General features: G+C 45.6%; 1 protein-coding gene across 1 annotated transcript in view; it reads left to right on the forward strand.

Annotated features, from left to right (window-relative positions):
* The window catches only part of MYO16 (myosin XVI), a 434,741-nt gene that overhangs the window by 315,631 nt on the left and 93,456 nt on the right, over positions 1-25,654 (forward strand). Inside the window, exon 27 of the mRNA XM_040624514.1 lies at positions 23,474-23,576. Coding sequence (XP_040480448.1) covers positions 23,474-23,576 — 103 coding nt within the window. The remainder of the gene's footprint in view (positions 1-23,473; positions 23,577-25,654) is intronic.

The raw sequence follows: 25,654 nt of genomic DNA on the forward strand, positions 1-25,654 counted from the left end.
GCCTGTTACAAGGTTGGTGACTGATAATAGTGTTGCTATTCTTGAAATAATTAATTAACAAAATATTCGAGCTATCACTGGGAATTTTCCAGGGAATGCTCATACTCCTTGCACCTCTGTTAATATTTGTAAAACCTGTTATTAAACACTCAGTGCATGTGTGCACACGTGCACACACACACACATGCACAAGCACACACCCCAAGATTCTTTGGATCAGATTCTTTAAATCAGTACCTCTCAACCATGCTGGCTAGGTAGACTCACTAAGTTTAAAAAAAAAATAATTATGGATAGATGGGATGGGGTCTGGGCAGCAGGGAAAGTTACCAGGTAAGATTCAGGATACCCAGTTAAATTAAAATTTCAGATAAGCAACAAATATTGAAAATTGACCAAAATGATGACCTCTGAAGGACACCATGACTTTGCTGGGATCACAGTTTTAAACGCCGCCCTCTCCCTTCCCTCCCCTTTCCTTCTCTCTGTGCTCTGACACCCTTTCCTTCCAGATAGTTCCAGATCATCTCCTACATGTAAGGGATTCTTAGCTGCACTAGCTAATTGAGGGCCTTTGCAATTCTTGTAGTCTAGGGTGTTCAAATCCATTATTTGTCTAAGATAGGCCTCCATTTTCTGTTTGTTTTACATTAGTGATTGCTAAATATTGAGTAAGAATATTGGATAAAAGAATGGAACATCTTTATATCATATGATAGTCTCCACTCAAATTATTAAAAAATACTTAAAAATCAAATTATTTAATTCAGCGTACATTTTAACCTGTGTCCTGTCATTCCAAGATAAGGGGTATCTACTTAAGCCTAAAAAAAAAATATGGAGATACCTATTTTCTTATACAGATGTATATTTCCATATAATTTCAACACAACTTCAGGCATATTCAGAAATGTGGCCATTTAGGATGTGAATATAGGTCACTGAGACTCTCAGCAGCTGACTAAACTGTATCATGACCAAATTACACTGAAAAAGCTACCCACATGAAATAATAACATGTGTTTTCTACCCTTCAGTGTATCTTATGGAGAATATCCTTATCCATTAAGTACACTTAGACTCTTTGAATATGCAACACCAAAAACCAGTGACTAATATTTGATAGTTTTGCTGTTGACCAGACACCATCAGAACATGTGTTCTGTGCTCTCATCTCCCAGCAGTTCTATGAGCTACATGTGCTTTTCATCAACATCTCAGACTAGTTACTTCCTGTGAGTGCATTTTCCTTGCTGTTCTCAGTACTGGTACAAACACTCCTCTGTGTTTACTTAACATGCAAACTGAACATCAGAAGGAGCGAGGACGTTGATTTCTATTGTAGGCATCCAGAACAGATTTTTTTGTTAAGTTTCTCTGAATTCTTTTTATGAATGTTAATTTAATTTATTTCTAAAATTGTTAACAGTTTTAATAAAATAGAATTGACATGCAATAAACTGCATCTGTTTTTTTAGTTTTAAAAAATGACAAGTTTTGATAGAAACGTACATCCTAGAAATCATTCCACAGATCATGATGGTGAACATACCTGTCATCCCGCTAAAGATTCCCCGTGCACCTCGGTATTCCCACCTTCTCAGCCACCCCTGCTTCTCCATCCCCAAACAATCATTGGTATGCTTTTGTTCCTGATGAATCAGTTTCATTTTCTGAAATACCATACAAATGAAATCATCAAGTGGTACTTTTTTTGTCTGGCTTTTTGTCACTCAGCACAGTAATGTTGACATTCAGACGTGTAGTGTGTGTCAGGAGTTCACCGAGTCATATTCCTGTTGTATTTTACTCATATGTTAACAGATCATTAGTTGTCCCCGGCATTTGGTGATTACAAGTAGAGCCACTATGACCATTCATGTGCAAGTCTTCATATGGACATGGTTTCATTTTGAGGGTGGAGTTAAGGGTAAAAATAGAGGAGTGGAATGGCTGAGACATATGGCTAGTATACATTTAACTTTTTAAAAAAACGGCCAAACTGGCTTTCCAAAGTGGGCATACCATTCTGGTATGGGCACCAGTAGGGTATGAGAGCTCAGTTATTCACATCGTCTTCAGCACTTGGTTTGATCAGTCATCTTGTTTTTGGCATTCTAATGGACGGGTGCTAGTATCCCATTGTGATTTTACTTTGCCTTTTTCTCATGACTAATGACATTGAGCGTCTTTCCATGGATTTATCCGTATGCTTTCTTTGGTGAATTTCCTGTTCACATATCTTGCTTAGCTTTTCATTGGGTTTATTATTTTTTAGAGTTCTTTGTAGATTCTGGAGATACTATGAATTAAATATTTAATTGGCAAACATTTCCCCCAAGACCATAGCCTATCCTCTATGCTGTGTAAAAGATTGCGTAGAATTGGTGTTAATTTTTCTATCAATATTTGGTAGAATTTGCTTAGTGACACCATTTGGGTGTGGAGATTTCTTATTTGGAGGGATTTTAAGTATAAATCCGAGTTTTTAATGGTTCTAAGAATATTCATTTTACCTATTTTATCTTGGTTAGATTTTAGTCATTTGTGGTTTTGAAAATTACTCTGTTTCATCCAAATTGACACATTTATCTATATGGGGTTGTTTATATCGTTCCGTTACTATACTTTTAATGTCTACAGGGTCAGTGACAACATCCTTTCTTTGCTTCTGATACTGATAATTGTGTCTTCCATTTTCTTTTTTTTTTCTTTACCAGTCTAGGATTTTATCAATTTTGTTAGAGTTTTATCAATTTTGTTTATTTATTCAAAGAGTCAAGTTTTGATTTTGATTATCTCTATTGTTTTATGTTCAAGTAATTTCATTAATTTCCATTCTTATTTTTATTATGTCTTCCCTTCTGCTTGCTTTAGATTTACTTCGTTCTTCTTTTTCCAGTCATAAGGTGGAAGTTTAGATTAACAATAGGAAGCCTTTATTTCTTCCTTCTTTTTTTTAAGATTTTTTATTTATTTATTTGACAGAGGGAGCAAGAGAGCACAAGCAGGGAGAATGGCAGAGGGAGAAGGAGAAGCAGGCTCCCCAATGAGCAGGGAGTCCAATGCAGGGCTCGATCCCAGGACCCTGAGATCATGCCCTGAGCCCAAGGCAGACACTTAACGACTAAGCCATGCAGGTGCTCCAGGAAGCCTTTATTTCTTTTCTAATATAGGCATTAATATAAAGTCACCTTTGTTTGTTTGTTTATTTTAATAATAATTTTTTATTATACTATGTTAGTCACCATACAGTACATCCCTGGTTTTTGATGTAAAGTTCCATGATTCATTACTTGTGTACAGCACCCAGTGCACCATGCAATATGTTCCCTCCTTACTGCCCATCACCAGCCTATCCCATTCCTCCACCCCCCTCCACTCTGAAGGCCTCAGTTTGTTTCCCAGAGTCCATAGTCTCTCATGGTTCATTCCCCCTTCTGTTTACCCCCCCTTCTTCCCTTTCTTCTTCCTTTTCTTCTCCTACCGATCTTCCTACTTTTTCTGTTCCATCAATGAGTGAAACCATATGAAAATTGTCTTTCTCTGCTTGACTTGTTTCGCTTAGCATTATCTCCTCCAGTCCCATCCATGTTGCAGCAAATGTTGAGAAAGTGTTCTTTCTGATGGCTGAGTAATATTCCATTGTATATATGGACCACAACTTCTTAATCCAGTCATCTGTTCAAGGGCATCTTGGCACCTTCCACAATTTAACTATTGTGGACAATGCTGCCCACGGAATGGGAGAAGATATTTGCAAATGACACTACAGATAAAAGACTGGTATCCAAGATCTACAAAGAACTTCTCAAACTCAAAACACAAGAAACAAATAAACAAATCAAAAAATGGGCAGAAGATATGAACAGACACTTTTCCAATGAAGACATACAAATGGCTAACAGACACATGAAAAAGTGTTCAAAATCATTAGCCATCAGGGAAATTCAAATCAAAACCACATTGAGATACCACCTTACGCCAGTTAGAATGGCAAAAATGGACAAGGCGGGAAACAACAAATGTTGGAAAGGATGTGGAGAAAGGGGATCCGTCCTACATTGTTGGTGGGAATGCAAGTTGTTACAGCCACTTTGGAAAACAGTGTGGAGGTCCCTTAAAAAGTAAAAAAATGAGCTACCCTATGACCCAGCCATTGCACTACTGGGTATTTACCCCAAAGATACAGATGTAGTGAAGAGAAGGGGCACATGCACCTTTGTTTGTTTAAACAGCACCTTTGAGCTGATTGTGAGTTCACTATTTTTCCCCAGGATCCCCTGGCCTGGAATCCAGGCATCTCTAAACCCAGAAGTCAGTACTGGTGCAAACAGAAACAGCTCCAGAAGAAACCCTACTTCGGGCTCAAGGGACAGGATATGAAACTCATAAAGCTCCAAGCGTGTGGAACTGATCTTTATTTCCTCCCTTGTCTCATGCCCCATCCTGAGCAGTCCTGTGGCAGAGGCCCACAATCACCTACTCCTCTGAGTAAGGAAGGGGAGCCTTCCTCCCCAGTCAGAAGATTAGTGGTCCCAAGAGGGTGGGGTGAACCCCTATTGATCTCTCTTTCTTGGTAGCCTACAGCCCCAGATGCAGACACACTCCCGGGAGAGCACAGAGAAGAGGGCTAAATAAAGCCCAAACTTCAGGCTAGAGGACAGGAAAGGGGAGAGCTAGGCAGCATGGCTCACCTCCAAGCTCTGTGTGTATGGATCATATCCTAGCTTCACCTTCCTTTTTCTTCAGTTTTTTTTTTTATTTTTTAGACATCATATTTTAGAGTATTTTTAAGTTCACAGCATAACTGNNNGGAAGATAAAGAGAGAGCCCCCCACACCCTGCTCCCATACCAACGCCCCCCCCCAGCAGAGTTTTGTTGACTTTCTCTGGATTCTTTTTATGAGTGTGAAGATAATTTATTTACACCTTTATTGTGACACTCAGTGAACCTGCATTGACACTTCATCATCACGTATAGTCCGTGGTTTACAACACCGTTCATTCCTGGTGGTGTGTGTTCTCGCCTTCATTTCTTTTCTTTTTTTTTTTTTTTTAAAGATTTTATTTATTTATTTGACAGAGAGAGAGAGACAGCCAGCGAGAGAGGGAACACAAGCAGGGGGAGTGGGAGAGGAAGAAGCAGGCTCCCAGCAGAGGAGCCTGATGTGGGGCTCGATCCCACAACGCAGGGATCACACCCTGAGCCGAAGGCAGATGCTTAACCGCTGTGCCACCCAGGCGCCCCTCTTGCCTTCATTTCTGAAAGATATTTATATGAGGTAAAGTATCGTAGGTTGACATATTTTTTGTGCTAGTATTTTAAAGGTACTACTTCTCTGGGTTGTACTCTTTCCAAGAAGAAATTGGCTGTCATTCTTCGCTCTTCTGTGCAAGATTTGTCTTTTTTCTTCCTGTGTGCTTTTACGGTTTTCCCTTTTTTACTGCTTTTGAGTAACTTGAGTATGAAGCACGTTGGTGTGGTTTTTTCTTGTTGCTTGTGCTTCGGGCTCATCAGGCTACTTTGATATATGGGTTTCTTGGATCTATGTGTTTACAGTTTTCATAAAATCTGGAAAATTTTTGTCCATCATTTTACCAAGTATTTTTTCTATCTACCCTTTTATCTCCTCTAATTTAGACACTACAGTTCCATGTGTATTAGATATGTGAGGTTGTTCCACAGACTCTCATCACTGATTAGTGCAAATTACGGATGCCCCTCAGTTTTTAGCCTTGTTTCTGTTACATTTTGGATAGTTTCTATTTCTATGTCTTCAGGTTCACTAATCTTTTCTTCTGTGATGTTTAATCCACACTTAATTTAACCCAATGCATCTTTTGCTTCAGATATTGTAGTTTCCATCTCTAATTCAGTTTGGATTTTTCAAAAATCCTTCATGTCTTTAGCATTTTATCTTTCTTTTAGTATCTATTTGTCTACTAATTCCACTATCTGCCATTTCTGGGTCAATGTTGATTGATTAATTTTTCTTTTTGTTATAGGTCAGATGGTTCTGCCCCTTTGCATGCCTGGTAATTTTGGATTCAATACCAGACATTATGAATTTTACCTTTTCCAGTAAATACATATTTTTGTATTTCTATAAATATTTTTGAGTTTGGTCTAGAAAACAATTAAAACACTTGGAAACAGTTTGTTGTTTTGAGGTTTTTCTCTCATGTTTTGCTAGGTAGAACCAGACCAGTATGTAGTCTAGGGCTCCTTATGTCATACTAATTATGCAAAATAATTGACTTCTCTATCCAGTGCCCCATAAATTGTGGAATTTTTCACTCTGGCTGATAGGAACAGCCTTACTTGTTTCTTATCTTTGCCCTCAGATGGTATTCTCTACTTCATTTGGGTAGTTCTTTTCTGGGACTCATGTGGTAACAGTATTCTACTGGAGACTTGAGTGGGGCTCTGAAGACCTCAGGAATCTTGTCTTGGGGCAGCTCTCTCTTCTCAGACTATCTTCTCTGTGAGCTGAAGCTACCTCGGCATCCCTCATCTTCCAGGGCCATCTCCTCAACTCAGGGAGAGCCTTGGGCTTCACTTGGGCTCCCTCTTTGGGCCACAGTCTAGAATCTTCCCTCATGAAGTAAACTGGGAGGTTTTAGGGCTTACCTCATTTGTGTTCTCTCAGGGATCACTACCTTCCCTGACTGGTGTTCAGTGTGTGCCCTGAGAACCATTGTCTCACGTATGTTGTCCAGTTTTTAGTTGTCTAAGGATGGAGGGTAAGACCAGTCACTCTTCCCCCATCTTGACGTGAAAGCAGAAATCTGTGAATTTGTTTTTTATATTGGCTTCCTACTAGATGGGTACTCTATCTGTTAGACTGTTCCCGGGCTATCTTGTGAGCACCTATAATCGGTTCTTAAAACAGAGAACTCCCTAAAATGATGGTATTATTTGAAAACGTGTATTTTTTAAAGATAACTGTGATAGTTCAGATAATGATACACTCTTCTTTGATTATTCAGATTATGTATACTAATTTTTCCTAAACAGACTTGTATTTCTGTATAAAAATTAACATAGAGCAGCTGGTATTTTATAAAATGATGATGCTAGACAAGAGTTTGGATAGGAAGTGGAGGCGAATACTATATTTGTTTGAATGTGCATGAGATTTTAATTAAGCTAAAATTAAGCACGTTAGAAATTGTCCAGGAAGCTGATGACTTTCATTCTTATTCTTAGGGAATACATGGGTTGGACGTCTCTATGACCAAAATGGTCAGAAATGCATATTTATGTACAGGATTCTGAACAGGCTTATGAACATTCTGCCCCCCAACCCATGCCAAAAAATGCTTTGGCTTAAGAAAAAAAGTGCCACCTGCTTTGCCCACAGTAGAATTTCAAGACTTAGAGGAAATCTCCTATTCTCTTATTGACTATCGACCAGTACTTTAACACAGGTAAACCCTGAGACATCAACAAATTCTTAAGACATTCCAAAAATTAATAAGTAATGAGAATAGGAGGATATGCTTTTTAAAAAGTACCTTTATCTCAGAAACCTTTACAGCAACCATTACCTGCAAACACTGTTATAACCATTTATCAGACATGTATAGGAAGAAGGCTCAAAAAATTAAGATTTAAGCAAATACCTCTGGCCTTTACTATATTTTATTGCCATTCCGTTCCAGCGGTCAGGGAAATTATAGATATAAATGTAGATATATAGATATGTTTCAGTAATTTATCTGTTTCAAAGAAACAAATGTCCTAATGAAGACAGACCTTGAAAGATATGAACTATATGTATGATTCTTACATTTTCTCAGGATTCTCACACGTTATTTATTTATTGAAGTATTTAAAATTAAGAAAAGCAGGAATCATAAATAAGATCTAACAAAGTAAAATGTTATAGTATACATGTACTTTATTTCCCTCAAAATGTTATTTTATTTCTTGCCCTAAATCTTAGCCAAGTGTTCTCTAAAGACCCAGAAGATGGAAGCTCAGAGACATTGCTCTAAAAGTTATTCATTAGGCTTAACACCAAGTTCCTACAGACTACCTGCAGCCGTTCTGAGTGTTGGGGACACAAAGATGAGAAAGTCTTGCCCACGTCTAGAGTACCTCCCGGTTGAGTTGGAGTCACAGAGTCTTCAAGTACTGCGGCTTATCGTCAGATCCTGGGGGTAAAGCCTGTTATCTCACCAGATGGAAGCGATCATAAGGAATTCCTAGAGAAGTCTTGAGTGATGATGAGAAATAAACTTATTGAAGGAGATGATGGGGGAAACCTCAGACTTAGAATGAGACCGAGGTTGGGAGAGATTCATCTCATTAAAGCGAAGGGTTGAGAAGCATCCTATGGTGTATGGGGAAAGACACTCTTACTGCAGTAACCTCAGAACAAGCAAAGAAGAAAAAGAGGAAGCAAAGAAAATGATAGCAGAAAGAAAGGCAAGGCCAATGTATTTTAGGATACGAAACAGGGAGTTTATCCTGTAGCTAATAAGCATTAAATGTTTAGAAACAGGAAAATAATGTAATTTTGTTTTCTTTTAAGTAAGATCAGGGGACAGTACACCGTGGCTTATGGACCAAACCCAGTTAGCAGCCTGTTGATTAAATACAGTTTCTCTGGCAGCGAGCACGCCTATGTGTTTGCACATTGTCCTTGGCCACTTTGGTGTTACAAAGGCAGAGCGGAGTAGTTGTGATGCAGAATTTATGGCCCACAAAACCTAAACATTTATAGAAATGGCTCTTTATAGAAAAAGGTTGCTAACCCCTGAGCCAGATCTCCCTGGCATAGTTTCTCAACCTTGACACTTGATGTTTTGGGCCAGATCATGTTTTGTGGTGGTGGGCTGATGTATGCATCATAGAATGTGGCAGCGTACCTGGGCTCTACCCACCAGAGTCCAGGAGCACTCTCCCCAACCCCACCCCCATCATGACATCCAGAAATGTCCCCAGACCCTCCAAATGTTCCCCGGGAGGGAAAAGTCACCTCCAGTTAAAAACCACTTCTAGCAGCTAAGTGGAGTTTTGTTTTAAGTGAACATGATCAGAGCTAAAGTTAAAACACTGGAAAATCGAATGGACCGAAAAGACACATAAGAAAACCGAAGTTTTTTGAACATGAAAATAGTATCGCTTAGTGACTGTGAGCACAGGGCTTCAGACAGGTGAGGATTGAGGAAGGCTTCCCGAGGTCTAGCTTGCATTACAGCCTGGGTCGTGCCGCCCATAACTGAGATAAGTAAAGCAGAAGGGAAGCAGGTGTCGAGGGAAGAGAAGGAGGCTGGTTTGGATGCGGTGGGTTCCGGTACCGATGGCTAATGGCTATTGAGTATGTATATCTGAAGTCAGTAGATGATGGCTAGGCTCGTAGATGAAAACCAGAGAGCACCGTCCCAGACAAGCCACAGGGATGTGAAGCCGATCGGAACTGTGACCGCAAGGGTTTGTGCGGTAGAGAGAACCAGACATACGGATCGAGGCGTGCATGATAGGGAAGAACTTTCGAAAGATATAATGAGACGAGGGAAAAGGGAAGGGAAGAGACTGCAGTCAGGCACTCCATGCCCTCGAAGGAGTGCTGTAAGGAGAGTCACCACTTAATGCTGACTGCCATGTCCAAGAACGGCGTAGGTGAGCAAGCACTGAGCTCAAATGTTTCGCGAGGGCGGGTTTCTTGTAAACCTCGCACGTGTATGGATGTCGCACTTGATAGGTGGTGATTCCGGCAGCAGGAGAGGGTTTCCAAGACCACCAGCCCTGGGCAAACACTTGCATCGATCTGTGGGAGAGGTGGAGGGTCCGGGATTGAATTCGTGAAGCTGTGGCCTGCGTCTTCTCCGTCCCTAAGGGAGAGCCGTGCCCACACGCAGGCTGTACCGTTCAGAGCCACACACGTATTGTGCGTTACATAGAAACGTAGGCTTCAAGTTGGTCTCTCTGTCACCCTCCCTGAAGCTCATCTACTCAGCAGTCCTGTTTTTAGACCGTTTAAAATGGTTTTAAATAAATTGGCCACAGACTTCTTTTAATATCATTCGGTCTCAACGTGTAGAAGCAGCAGCATCTGAGGAAAAGGGAGCCCTTGAAAAACTTTTAAGCAGTTGACTAGGAGGCAAAGAGTACTGGCGGGCACGGCGGGCAGGGACAGCGGCCTGGGGAAGGACCGTCTGCAGAGCCGACGCCTCCTCGAGGCCACACCTGCTGCTTCGCCCCGCGCTGCCCCTGCCAGGACAGCCCCGCCTCCTCACTGCCTCTGCGAGGGTCGGCGAGAACCCCGCCGGTCACCCCTAGCTGGAGAGGGCGACCAGGGAGCCAAAAATGCTCAAATCCCTTATGTGAGAAGTAAAAACAGGGACATGACTGGCTCTGGAATTGTGCCCTCACCTTGGTGACTAATAACATATGCTATGTGATAGTACAGTCACTGGATTTTAGACATTGGTATAAGGGGATGGTCACCAGAAAACAATATCCTTTAGTTATTATTAAAATAATATTAAATATTTTAAAAGTATTCAGTTATATTTGCCTTATAAATAAATATACTTATTTGTGTGTGAATATTATAGATTTAACTATATTTATATATAAAATAATATTTAAATATTCATTAAAAATTTTTTTTCTCCCACTTCCTCATTTCTCTTTTCTCCTCCTGCTTCCTTGGCCCGCTCACTCAACAATAACTTGTTGGATGTTTTCAACATGTCAGATACTGCGGGGTACTTTAGGGGTGAGAATATGGAACGCATAGAACATTCTGTCTCGGAAGCTAGGGAAATAAAGAAGGACAGTGTGGCGCGATGTGGTAGAATTGGGTGCAGACGACCTCTAGACCACGTGGTGTACGTGTCCAGGGAGGGGATTCCCGAGATTTCCTGGAGTAGTTGACATCGAGCTGAGGTTTGAAGACCACTTAGAATTAACCAGAAGAAAATCAAAAGGCAGTTGTCCATGCAAGTATGTGGGGAAGCAGCACAACAGTGAGGAAGAATGGTGAGTTTAATACATTTTAGTGTGGCAGAAGTGTGTGAGCCTAGTGGCTGGGAGGTGTTTAACCTGGAAAAGACAAAGTAAGGACTGCGTCATGAAGGACGCCTGTGCTGACGTTGGGGAGTCAAACAGTATGAAAAATTGAGTAGACAGGGCAAGGCAGGTGTACTCAGGGCCCTGTTGATTACAGTCATTGAGAAAGAAGCAGGTGAGGCTTTATGGAGAGAATTTAAGTGAGATGAAGCAGAGGGCCAGACATGGAGGAGCGAGTCTCGGCGGACTCCAGGTTACTGGTGGGGAGGTGGACATGTGGTGGAGCCCGTGGAGCAGGGTCAATGGGGAGTATGTGGCAGGAGTGGGATGAGGAACCCTTTGGGCTTCTGGTGTGCTTGGGAGACCCACACTGTGCTCTCTGGCAGGCCATTCAGCATACTGGCGTGCAGTTCAGAAAGGTGCTGGTCGTGTTTTATAGACACACACATTTAGAGTCATTAGTTCCTAAATGCTAGTTGCAGCCTTGAGTGTATCTGAGATCGCTCAGGGAAGACGGTCCAGGAGAGCCAGAGGCAAGTGCAGAAAAGCACACACATTTGGTAGCGGGATGGTCGGGCTGGCTGGGAAGGGAGACTGGGGTGCCGGGGCCCGTGGGAGGGAAGCCTCGGGATGGTAGGACTACTGAAGCCACTTCCAGGAGGGAGAAGTCGGTGGTATCAGGTGCTACAGAGCGATCAGGTTGTTGAAAATAGAAAAGTGCAGCAGAAGGAAAAAGCCCTGAAATACAGTGATTGGATTTGACATGTAAAATGGTAGTGATCTTGACACATGATGTCTCGATAAAGTGATGCGTCTGGAAACAGAGCCTGAATTGCAGAGGTTGGGGACCATCCTGGGACGGAGAAGTGAATTGGGTTTGACTGTTGCTGGGACACAAACCCGTCGCTGCCGATTCTCAACCCCCGCACCAGTTCGTGCCTAAGTGTTATTTTTCAAAAAAGGTAAAATCGTGACTCTCGTACAAAGATGAAACATCTCAAAGATTTTACTCAGCTCCTTATGAAAAGAGGGAACTAATAAGATGTTAAAGCCAGTTCAAATGAAAATCTGATTTATAGAGATTTATCTTCTCTACTGACAAAATTTATTTGCACTGCCAAGGCAAACATCATTTGCATTGCTCTGGACAGGGATTATCTGCATTGTTATCAGTTTCCCTCGGCTTATGTTCTAGTCCTGCAGAGCTGTAAAACAGCTTAGTCGAAAGCCATGAGTTTTCACACCTCTATAAAATTAAGTAACTTCCAGGGGTCCACTCAACAATGTCCAGCATTCAACAGAGAGGATACCCAAAGACGAGACGATGTCTCATTTACCATTGCTTCCAGTGCCAAAGTATCGTACAATGTGTTAATTTTAATTTGTAATCCTCAAAGGAAGTAGTGTAAGAGGTAAAAACCATATAAACCAGCACTTCTAAGGGTGGGCTATGTCAGAGGTGTGTGATATGTTAGTGGGCACGGAGAGACAGAGCATTAGTTGATGCCAACTTTAATCATGTCTTTCTTTTGAAGATTTTATTTATTTATTTGAGAGAGACAGAGGGCGTGCACATGCAAGCGGTGGGGGGAGGGGCAGAGGGAGGGGGAAGGGGAGAGTCCGAAGCAGGCTCCACACCCAGCACAGAGCCCAACGTGGGGCTCGATTTCATGAATCTCACCACCTTGAGATTATGACCTGAGCCGAAATCAAGAGTCAGACACTTAATTGACTGAGCCACCCAGGTGCCCCAATCATGTCTTTTTTTGAATTAAAACTTTAATTAAAGATATTAGTACCTATTAGTGACAGATAAATTAAATCAAAATTTCTGTGCAGTATTTAAATACAGTGGAATCTTATTCAGCCTTAAAAGTGAAGGAAATTCTGCCGTTTGTAACGTCATGGATGAATCTGGAGGTTCGCAGAAACACAAAAAGTCAAATGCAGAAAGGCAAACACTGTATGAGCTCACTTACATGTAGAACCCAAAATAGTCCAGCTCATAGAAGCCGAGAGTGGGCTGGTAGCTGCGGGGGAGGGGGGGGGAATGGGGAGGGAAAGGTCAAAGGGCACAAAGTGTCGGTCTGCAATGTGAGTCGGTCCTGGGGTCTACAGTACATCATCGTGCTTACAGCTGGCAGTACTCTGTATACTTAAAATTTTTCTAAGAGGGCACATCTTACATTACATATTCCATTCACAAGTAAATAAGCAAAACTAAAGAGGGTGGGAGGAGCTTTCAGAGGGGATGGGTATATTTATGGCATCGTTTGTGGTGATGAATTCACAGATTTATCCTGATTTCCAAACTCATCCAGTTAAATACGGTAAAAATGTACAGCTTTTTGTCAACCATACCTCAGCAAAGTGGTTCTAAAAAATATAATTACAGTTGAGCCTTGAACATGCTCAGTGTGGGAGTTGGGGCGTGGACCTTCCATGCAGTCAAAATCTGAGCATAACTTTTGACTCCCCCAAGTGTAACTACGAACAGCCTCCTGTTGACTGGAAGCCTTACTGGTACCATGAAGAGTCGATCAACACATATTTTGTATATGTATTATATACTGTATTCTTAGAAGGGAGCAAGCTAGAGAAAAGAAAATGTTAAGAAAATCAGAAGGAAAAACGTGCTATAAAAAATTTGCATGTAAGTGGACCCACTCGGTTCAAACCCGTGTTGTCCAGGGATCACTGTGATCCTTTCTGAAATTAACAAACATAATTAGGTCCAGACACTGATCTCCAAGTCATCGTTCAAGCCTGTCACACACTTTCAAATAGATGTTCAAAAGAAAGTTTCATTGTTATTGAAATAGTATGATGTAGGTGCAGGGCCAGACTGTTCCCGTGAAGATCGTAGTCATTCTCCTTTGTGATCTGCTCTCCAGTCATAACGACAATGACATTCTGAACAGCAAGTTCGTATGGCAGTAAGTAACTGAATTTGATGTCTGAAATAGGCATAAGCTTATTGAAATAGTAAAACTGGCATTAGCTACCAATCTCCACAAAATGTTTTAATCACGTCCAAGGGAAAGAATTGCCCTCTGTTTGGTAGGGAGAGAAAATAATGGAATAACAAATATTCCTAACAAATAAATTGACCTGCCTTGGTTTTCTGTCCCTACGCAAAAGATTGGTTGGTCAGACTGACCCTGTTGGGTCTTTGCTTAAGGAGCAAATTGCTTTAGAAATGGGATGATTTTACCCAAATTGCATAGCTTAAAGAGGTCTCTTATTTAACGGCTTGAACAACCAGTGAACATCTGTTCTTTTCAGTTTAACCCAACAAGCTGTTCTTGTACCTGAGAAATGCAAGGGATGGCTGAGCCAGTCAATTCTGCAGCATACGGAGGAGGAAGGACGCAAGCACAGAAGTTTCAGTGCCCGCACTGACTGTGCTCAGCATCTTCCTGGCTGTGTGGCACGAGGCCAGGAGCAGCAGCACTGGGACCTTTGCCTGCACCATTATTTCAGCCCTGTTACAACTTCTGCACCCCCAAAGGGCAGGGTCTTCAGTGTCCCCATGAAAGATGGCTCTGGAGTGCTGGGCATGCACCGGTGGGGTTTCTGTGTAGGAAAACACCCGAGGGCTGTATCAGAAGTGAATCTAAACCTGGTGAGATCAATGGTAGGGCTGCACAGGCTGCTTCGGAAATGGAACTCCGGGTACGTTTCACTCCGGGACGTTTCTCTTTCAGTGTTTCCCTTTCATCCATTTATTGAATACACAGAACGCTGTTACATCGCGCAATTAAAATGAAATGGAGGGACGAGCGTGAAGGAAGAGAACTTGAGAGCATTGTCATGGAAATTCTTAGCAGATGTTCTGAATTCATTTTTTATCTGCATAGGGGTACTGGCTAATCCCAGGAGCCGAGGTCTAGTCTAGCATTCTTTTTTTTTTTATTATTCACCTCCCGTATTGTCTGGGGTGGGAACCCCGGCTTGATGACACGGAGTGCATGAATGAGAGCCACTGGGTAAGGCCGTGGCTCCGGGCGGGCCGGCCGCTCTGCCGCAGGCTTGGGCTCCAGATGCTTCCCGGGAGGAGGCTACCATGGAGTGGATGAATCTCGAATCTCTGGCGGCGTTCACACCCACCACCCTCCCCACGCCGGCCAGCCATGTGTCCGCTGGCCGGCTCAGTCGCAGCTGGAGCTGAAGCAAACCCTTCCCTAGAGCTCGCAGGCGGAGAGCCGCACTCAGCTGCGGACTTCCCGGTGGCTGGGAAGGGCTCTGCCGAGCCTCTGGGCTGGTCCAGTAAACACTCGGGAGCTCCAAGAGCCCCTCACCCCTCCACGCCACTTCCTTCCTCTTCCTGGGTCTCTACCAGCAGTGGTGTGCGAGCCAGACTTTGAGTGAATTTTGGGTGCTGTGTTTTAGTGTCTGCCTAACAATGATGGCTGTGATGGCATTAAAGTAATAGCATAATGTTGTTAAAGTAATAGTAACAGAAGCAATACTCACCACCACAATGAGATTGAGAGAGAGGGTTAGAGAGAGGGAGAGAGAGAGGGAATAACCCCAATGCAGAATATGTGACTGTAAGGGACTACCATGGGGTCTGGCTTTTCCCTGCATGTCTTAGTAATATTCCTCATTTACGTATTATCCTGTGTGATGGACACCTTTATCCTCTCATGTCCAGAGACAAAAGGGGCAAGTGTCTGGTTTTAGCTCATCTCCCACGTCGCTTACTAAAGGCCATATTAGCCCCTAGCTCTGCTACAAACTAACTGAAGGTGTCACATGGCTTTGGCAGACATCATCCTGGGGTTGTGAGATCCCGTGTTGATGTGCGATAACCTGTCATCACACCTGGAATTTGTAGGCACTTTGTAATCGCCCTCCGTCTCTCCTGCTCCCCTGCTCCATTTCCAACCCTGGAGACCCACCCACAGCAGGGTGGGAGGCCCCTCGCCCTGCCAGCAGGTGGCCTGGCTGGGCTGTGGGGTGACGTCCAGAGGGGGGCAGATCCTCCCAGCACCTCCCCACTCTTCCCAAGAACTGTCCTCCTCGGGGCTCTTGACCAGGAGGCACAAGGAAATGTGAAATGCCACCGTGTCTTTGAATGGCACACCCATGTCTCTAAAGAGGAGTGGCCTATTTGCCGTAATTTGGAAAGAGAGGGCAAGTCAGTCTTGACCACTGGCATAAGCAGGACGCCTGGGCCTGTCATAGTGTCTTTGTCCCTTAATTAAGTCATACGAAGTTCCAGATGAGCACTGATAAGCTTAATGTTGATCCCAAAGATGTGAACATAAACGCAAGTCCGGATTCCAGGCCTGCACAGTCCAGGGGGCCCCAAAAGCTGTTGCAACATGCAGCTAATGTCCCCTTCCTGTCCTTCCTGTGAATATACAGGAAGCGTTGTGGGTATGTGGACACAGGTGATGCACTGGGACACGGATCAGGCTCCAGGCAGAAGGCACAGCAGGTGCAAAGAAATGTGGGAAGGCCGGCAGTGGAGCCGTGGGAAGCTGGGGGAAGACCAGGCCGAGTGACGGGCAGGTGCACGTGCTAAAGGCTCCGTCCGGGAGGCTGAACGGTGTACTTGCCGGGCGGTTGTGGGGGAGCAGAGCCGGCCCCCTACAGGACGGAGAGTTCAGGGGACGAACACTGGACATGGGAGATGGGGTCTTTAAACCCTAAGTCATGGGAAGAGGAGGAAAAATGTGCCCGCTTGGGAAACACAATGCATTTTTGTGTGAATGACGATTTTTAGCAACTTTCTCTCTTTGCTTTCACATCTTTTTCGTTAAAAGAAAAAAAAAGTGCTCCCCTTTAGTTGAAAAGCACTTCTGCAAATCCTGTCTCTCTCTGCCTCATTTCTCTTTCTTCTCCGCTCCCCCCACATCGAAATAGATTTTATTTCTCCCCCAAGCCCTCTGTGCTCCTTTTTCTTCCTACTTCTCACTATTTTCATGATGTATGTCAGTCCCGTTGCTAGGCAGCTGTTACACTCAACCCACCACTCAGCATTCTGAATGCTGGAAATTAGCCCCAAATAGCTAGAAAATCACCCCTCCGCACCTGCACTGTGTTTGCTGTGAGAGCAGGCATATGAGGAGCAAAATGAGCTGTCCCGGCAAGTTTGCAGAACAAGTGAAATGCCTCCCTATCTAACTGTAGACGGAGAGCCACATTTCTGGCAAGCATGCTAGGTGGAGGAGCCCCGCAGTGCCCTGTGGGGAAGTAGCCAGGAAATGGTTCTAGAAGAAACCACATCTTTGTCCTATCAGAGCTAAACATGAACGAACAAAATAATCTGGAGAAAAACAGCAGTACCCCCAAAATAAGCATGATAGAATGTAGGCTTTGTATATCTCTATAAATGTTGCCTGTAGGCTCTGTGGTTCTTCCCTGACCCTGAAAAACAAAATGCCCAAAACACTTTGCTTGGTTCTCTTACCCCCTTGAGCTTTGGACCTTTTCCTTTATTTATGCTGCGAGCCAGCAGAGCCCAGCGCTTGTGCCCCCCCACCCTCTGCTGAGGTCTTGGGGCCATCCCTGTCCCTCTTCGTCCAGGTCCCTGCATTCCCTGGTCAGCCACCACCACTCTTCATCAGTGTTGACATGCTTTCACCTTTAGCCTGACCGCATTCAGATCAGCCTTCCCTCGCCTGGCCGCTCTGCAGTTGCTTAGCCCCAGTCCCCGCCGTCCTGCCCTTCCCCTCCGTCCTCTGCTCTTCCTGGCTGCCTCTCCCTCCTGGCCTCCACTCTAGAGCTTGAGCAATGTCCCGTCTCTCTGTGGATTATCCGGTCCAGTTCCTGAGGGGTGAGGTGAATGGTGCTCCCCACACATTATTTTGTTGTTCCTGACTTAAGTAAAATATGTCCATTAGAAGAAGATTTCATGAGGTCTTGAAATAAGAAAACCACATCTTTTCTGAGATATAATTTTGGCCAAAAACATCATACACGAGCATATGCAGTCAAATGAAAGTGTTGCTCTGCCCGTCTTGGTAGCCCATGCATTTCTTGGGGGGCACCTTGCTCGTAATGGTGCTCGATAAATATTTGCTGAATAGAATGAATTTTAAGCGGCTTGGGACCAAAACTTCCACAGCAGAATTGTGCTTGAGCGTGAAGAGACGAGTCCATATTCAGCAAACAGAGCGTTTCAGAGAAGAGCATCTGAGGTGGTTGGGTTTTTGTTTTGTTTGTTTTCTTCTTTGTAAGCGTTGGCTGGATACACATATCTTGGATCTTTCTAAGGAAGTGATTCTACTGTTTCATGGTCGGCTTCTTGCAGGAGTCAACTGAGAGTCACCACTTTGTTTGACCTGACTCGGTGGTCACTCCATAGCTCTATTCTCTCTCTAAGTTCACAAGAAATAGGATGTCCGAGTTCTCCTTAAAGCTAGAAGGAGTGACCACTTTGGGAAAGACAAATATTAATCTCATCACATTCGTTGGGTTCTGCTGTACGCGTCTCAGTTGTTTGCTCTTCTCTCTCTTCCACTTCAACCTGCCCCTCTGAGACTAGAGAGACCCCCGAATGAACACCATGGACAGTGTGGTCCTTCCACCCACGATTTTGTCAGGGACCGTGATGTCTGCTACGATTTCGGAGTCATCCTATGCTCAGTGGTGTGAGTTCTTACACTTGAATCCTTGATGTCAAGAAAGTACTTAGTGACTAGCGTGCAGGTTAGAGAATTTTTTGGTAACTGTGCTGGAACTCACCACGAAACCCCACACTTCATCGAGTATTGGCCATCTGGGCTGTGGGCGGGCTGGAGGAAGGGAAGTCGAAGTCGGCAGATGCATTCACAAGGGAAGTGAGACACAGGGTTTGGTTTCGGCCTCGGGGACACACAAGGACCCAGCATGAGGACGTCCCCTGGACGGTCAGCGCCGTCCCAGGCAGGAGGCAGCAGTGGTGACAGGCAAAACGGACCCCAACAGAGCGGCTGGCAACCGGCCGTGAATCTGTGTCTGGGTGTTGGCTGACGTCTGTGTCCACGTCCTTCGGGGCTTCCAGCAGAATTCTTCCTGGGGCCGCCCTCCGTGGCGCTGACCACCGCCCTTTGGTTTATGCCACATTGCTGCAGGGAAGCGCTGTCTCCCCGTGCACTCCGTCTCCGCGGACTTCGCTTCTGTCCTCCAGCTCGCAGGTGCCGCTCCCCTCCCTCCTCATCCACATCCGTCCATCAGGAGACCCTGCTGTTTGCCACGACTGTGGACAGCAGGCACCCAGCTCCTCCCACTGCAGCTGCTTCCCTCCCGCTCTCCACTTCACAGGCCCACTCCCAGGCCAGCAGCTCTGTGATCTTCCGGAGTCAAATCGTAGGACTTGTCTGCTCAAACCACCGCTCCCCGGGGCTCTCAGAGTCCAAGCCCGAGTCCTTAGAGTCCCCAGCAAGGTCACATCCTTACCTGTGACTCTGTCCCCTGCACCTTTCCTCTGCCTGCTCTGTTCCAGCCACATTCGCTGCCCGGGCAGTGGTCACACAGGCACACACGAGCCCCGCACAGGGCTTCGGGGTCTGCCGCTCCCTCAACCGGGATCCCCGCTCCCCTGAGAGCTCCGCCGCTTCCTTCCCCGCCGTCACATACGTGCTCTCAGCGAAACCTTTCCTGTCCCGTGTTTCTCCATCTCTCTCGCTGTATCTGACATCCTTCCTCATTTATGTTTCTGTTCCTTCTGTCTCTGTCATAGGATGTAAGGGTTTTCATCTGACTTGTCCCCTGCTGCATTCCATGTGTGTATTTTCTGCTCAGTCAATATTGCTGTTCATATTGGTCGATTGATTGAATGAGCCCCGGGACCCAGATTCTGGACATGGAATTCGATCCCAGTCATTGCTTTCAACCCAAACCAGGATGAGGCAACGGCGAGCTATTGAGGAAACTTGACGTTGACATCTTCGAGTCAGTTGATCTCTGACTCTAGGCACAGGTCTGAACACAGAGATCTTGGGTGGGTCAAGGTGGCCTCATCTTGGACGACAGAGGCTGAGAGGGTGTAGGGAATGGAAGCTGCGAAGTCCCGTGTCCAGTGACCCCTGTGCTCAGCACCCCTGCTCTGCCCCAGGCTCGTTGTTCCCCCTCGGCCCCAGGGTAGAATTTCTGTGAGATCCTGTTTTAGCTCAGTGATCGACCTGTGACACCACCTGCAGATGACTCTTGCATTCCAAAAGACAAGATGTTTTTAATTACTCTAAAATAGAGTACCTCACTCTGTTTGAGATGATGTGTTTGTCTTTTCAGTTGAAATGTCAGAATTATACCATTTTAGGTGTCACGAGAACAATATAAAGTGAGAAAAAAAGCACCCAGTGTAAGATCTTTGTTCTGACTTGTTAATACTGTATTCAGATACTTGAATTATGTCAATTCAGTTCTCAGTGATAATTAGCAGAGCTCCAGAATGAGACAATTGTAAGAGAATAAAAAGATAATTTGAGTGATTTCATTTCATTGTGTAAGTCTGGCTAAATGGTAGGAACGTGCTGGCTTTCCTGAGCGCTTGAATGAGTCTGTATTTCATTCTGAGCTCTAGTTTGCCGTCAGAGGCCCAGTCACTCAAAGGTCAGAGGACCTAGAATTCTGATCGCTGCATGGCCGGTGTCCTGCTGATGATGTTGAGTTCTAACCTTTTCTGTCTCTCACGCTCCAGCCCTTTCTTTCCTGCTCTAGGTATCTGGGGCTGGGGGCTTGTTGGTTCCTGCCTGCATCGTGTCGGTGATGGCCGAGAGTGTGCCTCTGGAGTCACGTGGTCCTGGGTTCAAATCCCTGCTCAGCCACTGTTACCATCTCTCTCAGGGGCCCGGGGCTGTCCTAACAAAGCACCACAAATGGGGGGCTTCAAACCAACAGACACGCACTCTCTCATGGTTCTTAAGCCTGGGAGTCCCAAAAGGAAGGTGTCAGCAGGGCTCTGCCCCTCTTCGTGGCCTCTGTCCAGCTTCGGGTGTGGTCAGTCACCCTTGGTGCTCCTTGGCTCAAAGCCCAATCCCTCCAACTTGTCTCCCTTGTCACATGGCGTTCTCCTTGTGTGTCCCTGTCTGTAAGTGGCACTCACCTCTTCCTAGGTAGACAACAACCCTATTGGACCAGGACCCACCTTAATGAGCTCATCTTAAATGCATGACATCTGCAAAGACTCTATTTTCAAGGAAAGTCACATCCACTTATCTTCAGGGGATGCAGTTCAACCCATAAAGTCATCTGTGTGAACTTGGGCAAGTGCCTTGATTTCTGTGACTGTCAGCTTTCTCACTGTCAAAAGATTACCATGCAGGCCTCCTGCATCTGGGAGCAGTATGAAAAGCCCCGTGGTCCTGTTCAGTGTGTGAGAAATGTCACTCCCCCCCCGCCACAGCCCGGTTTCTTGGTCTCCCATCTCTTATTAGTACTGGCCTCATGCAAAGGCAATCCAGCAGACCGTGGAATGCGCAGAGGTGCCCATCCCTTAGGGAAGCTCACCCACGTTGAGGACCCATGGGAATGAGACTTGGCTGTTAATACAATACAGAATTCGTGTCACATCCTAAAAACGCATGCAGGTGGGACTGAGAGGGGGGATTCCTTGTGACGTGGCCGACCAAGGGCCTCGAAGCAGGTCTCTGCAAGGTTAGACCCCGAGGCTGTGTTTAGGTCCCCCATCCGGTTTCTCCATAATCTGTGTCTGCTCACAACGGGGTGTGTGTGTTACACACCCGCATTTCTGGGGGGTCCACTCCACTGCCTCTGCACAGGATACTCCCAGCCCCGGCTCTTGACACACGCACACACACACACACACCCCGTTCTACCCATTTTCTCTGTTCTGTTCTACCCTGAAGACACCCTCGTCTCTTCTGCAACAACCACACACTAAGACCAGTAGAAAAGATAGATACCAACTCCAGTGCCCACTGGGCAGGAAGTCACATTCTTGCCTCTTATAAAAACAAAAAAAATCACTGAATGCTTCCGTACTCCACAGATGATTTCAGTCCATTCGGTGTGATCAAATGATGAGCAAGATTTTTCACATCCTCGCCTCTGGCACTGGAATTTTCATGTTCAGGCTCTGCTGCCTGCTACTTTACACCCTCCGGTACCCTGAATTTGATACAGGAGCAAAAATGTGTGTATGAGAAGGAAGGCTTGGGGCTAATGTTGATGTACTTCGTCTGTCCAGCGCGGCTACCAAGTGTAGGGTCGTTCTCAGCCCGGACAACGAACAGCTGAGTGCGTGGTGATAATGCTGAGCATGCAAGAAAGAAAATAAAGGTCTGCGACTGAAACACTCAAAATAGGTGTGTGTTCTCGGCGTGCGTTCTACGCCAGACCCACAGTTACTACGGCATTGCCCACGGTGCGGGCACCTCCCTGCGGGGTGGCGCCGGCAGGACTTCAGAGGGGTGCCCCGCTCTGGTGTGGCTGTCGGGGGGCACGCACCCCGTCCTCTCCCAGCTGCTCGGAGGGAGCCTGGTGGATAAAGACGTGGAGGCGATGCGCTTCCTTCCTTCCGTGCTCTAAGGAAACAACTCATTTTAGAAGTTGCCGAATTTGCGGCCACAAACTTTAGATGGAAAGCTAAGATATTTTACAGAAAGTCACAGAGAACTTAAATGATTTACCTTTTGGCATTAAATTCCCGGAGCAGCCCAACGTGGGAATTATAAACCAGGGCAACTAAATGCAGTTACACAAATCCTTGCCTGTTTCTTCTGTCTCTGTCCCTCTTCCTCCTCCTCCTCTGCCTCCTTCTCTTCCTCCGTCTTCTAATGCAGTTTTACTTCCATGTCAGGTTAAATACCCTGCATGCAAGGGAAATCTTACATAGATTTTTTAAGTGGCTGATAGAAGTTTGAAAGGCATTTAAAAAAAATCCATAGAAAACCATTATATTGCCATGGATTTCAGCTAGGGAATGACAGTCACTTATTCAGAGAAACTTTCAAAAAAATGAATGAATGTCCTTCTAGAAGATTTAAAATGCTCGATACGTAACATAGTGGGGAGAAGCTACTCTACCTCTCACTTCAGTAAAACTTCTGCATGTTTATCATTTATCATAGATTCTAACTACATCTAGATTCACTTTCAAATGGTCATAAGGAATCCTGAGATTTCTTAAGAGGTATATTTTTCAGAGCATTCTAAATATTTACATGAAAACTAGGAATTTCTTTTCTCTTCAGTGTTCTTTTGTTAAGTGGTTTCCATCAATCCGTGCTAAGAGCGTTACACATACATTAAAGGATTGAAATATATATTTGGCTTATTTTTAAAAAATCTTTCTCCACGTAACAGAAGAGGGTCGTTTCACGGTTGGACAATGTTAAGTGCATAGTGGCTGGAGATCTGGGGGCTCGAAGGATCAGGTGGGGATTGGGGAAGATTTAAGAAACCGTGTGGCAGAGACGACCCTGTTGAACAGAAGCATTTGCTTGACAAACTCAGTCACGGCTTTCGTGTTTCTGCCGCTTTTCACAGGTACAAGCCATTGGCCGATACGCTCCCGGGCGCGATGCAGCCGCTGTCTGCCGAGGAGAAGTGTCGCCTTGTTCTCCAGCGGTGCAGACTGCAAGGCTGGCAGGTGAGTGACCAGCGCGCGACTAACATAGCAGCTCAGGGTTTAGATGGGCGAGCTGAGTCGTTGTGGGTGCCCCAGGCTCCCTGGCAAAAACTCTGATGTGTTTGGCAAGACGAGACACTAAACAGAGTCCCTGGAAACACGTGGGTCCTTCTGACTCCCCCTGGTCGCGGTGTGGTGGCAGACACGTGCGGGGAGCCACCAGGCTCCTTTCTCGGCACAGCTGCAATGTTTGCCCGTGTGTCACAGTCACCTCTGTCACTCAGGCTTTCTGAGGGAGCTAAAGGAGAGCAGGTGAGGGTGCTGCTTTCTTGGCCCCTCGCTGGTAGGGGGGTCCGTGTTCTTCAAACCCACTTCCTGGCTTGTCCAGGGCTGTGTAGCCCCTGTTTGCTGCTTCTCAGCTGCCACACGCGGAGAAGGTCGCTGTCCCTTCCACCTCACTCCGTGGCAAAATCTTCTGACTGGAAACATTCATTCTGTCCTGTGACTGCTTGGTGGGCAGAGTCCAGGGGCCCGCGGGAGAGAGCACACCTCCTTCCAGAAGGAAGAACTAACGTGAGATGGAATAGCCTGGGGGGGCTCCCCAGAAACAGTGGGGTACAGTTCCGACTTTGTTCAGCACCTGAAGCAATATCAGAATGCCATCCGTGACCAGTGTGCGGAACAGGGGGTTTGAAACTAGAAAGCATTTGAGAAGGTCATAGTGACGCAGGAATGGAAATCAGAAGAAAGCCCCAGACAGCAGGAGTCTCTGGATGTTTCTGGCTATAAAGCAACAGCACGGGCTCAGGTAGCAAAAAGCTTGGCGGCTAAGCGCTTTGGCAAAGCCTAATAATTACCAAAATCCACCATAAATACAGTGTTGCAAAGCAGTGGGGCATCTCCAAGACACAACACCAGAGAACGGATGAGGCCGAAGACGACGGCTTCCCTTCCGATGGCTCAGAATGGCTGGACATGTGAGGCGCTGACTCAGAAGACACTGGTGGGGACCGCGGGGCTGACGTTGGCACCTCGTGCACCTGCGGCAAGGGACGAGGAACTCGAATGTCAGACCGATGACTGATGACTTCATTGCCTGTCCCACCTAGTCTCTATTATCTTCTTCACCTTTCCTTTGTTTTCAACTAATAATGGAGATGAGCTTTAAATAGTCTGAAGGCGGAGGCGCACGCGGCCTGGAGGAGTCGCGGAGGCTGGATGAGAAAGGGAGCGAGGGGGAGTCACTAACACGGAACGGGGTCCCTCAGCACTCTGGAGCTGGGCGCGGGAGAGGTGGGTCACAGCAGAACGGTTAAACAGACTCGCGGGAAGCTGACGTCATTGCGACTGCGTCATTGCCGGGATCTTTAAGTAAGTCTTCGGGTAGTAATGGTGCCTGAACACGTAACTCTGAGATTTTCTTGTTGTATTTTTTTCCCTTTAAAGAATCCTCACAGAGGGGCCCCTGGGTGGCACAGTCTGTCAGTTGTCCGACTCTCGGTGACTCGGGTCGTGATCTCAGGACCCTGAGCAAACCCCACGTCGGGCTCCACTCTGCGCAGAGTGGGCTTGAGATTCTCTCTCTCCCTTTGCCTCTCCCACTCATGCTCTTGCTCTCTCTCTCTCTCTCTCTCTCTCAAATAAAAAAAATACAGATTAGGATAATATGCTTTATTAATACTGAAAGGAGGCTTGAGTTGTAGAGAAAAGGTAAGGGCATCTGGAACGGGCCTTCCCCAGCAGGGGATAAGCACGGTGTGTGACGCCATCAGTCCTCTGATGTCCAGGCATAGAGCACAGGGTCACACACGGTGGCAACGGGGAGGCAGTTGATGCCCCCTGGCAGCTGCCGTTCCTTCTGTACTCTGCGTGTGCTGGGATATTCAGAATTGCAGCTGGGGTTGGTATTACATTGGAACACACATTGGACCTTTGAAGAAGTGCATCAAAATAAAAAATGGGAACGGGTTCCCATTTCATTGCACTGGTCTATTTTCCTCACTCCTTCACTCCGCAAAGGAGACTAAAAATACGGGACAAAAGAAATAAATAAATCCATCTTTTGCTGCATGTTTGCTTGTGTGTTCCATTTTGAATAG

The sequence above is a fragment of the Ursus maritimus genome, unplaced genomic scaffold (genome assembly GCF_017311325.1).
Source record: "Ursus maritimus isolate PB19 unplaced genomic scaffold, ASM1731132v1 scaffold_10, whole genome shotgun sequence".
In the NCBI taxonomy this organism is placed as follows: domain Eukaryota; kingdom Metazoa; phylum Chordata; class Mammalia; order Carnivora; family Ursidae; genus Ursus; species Ursus maritimus.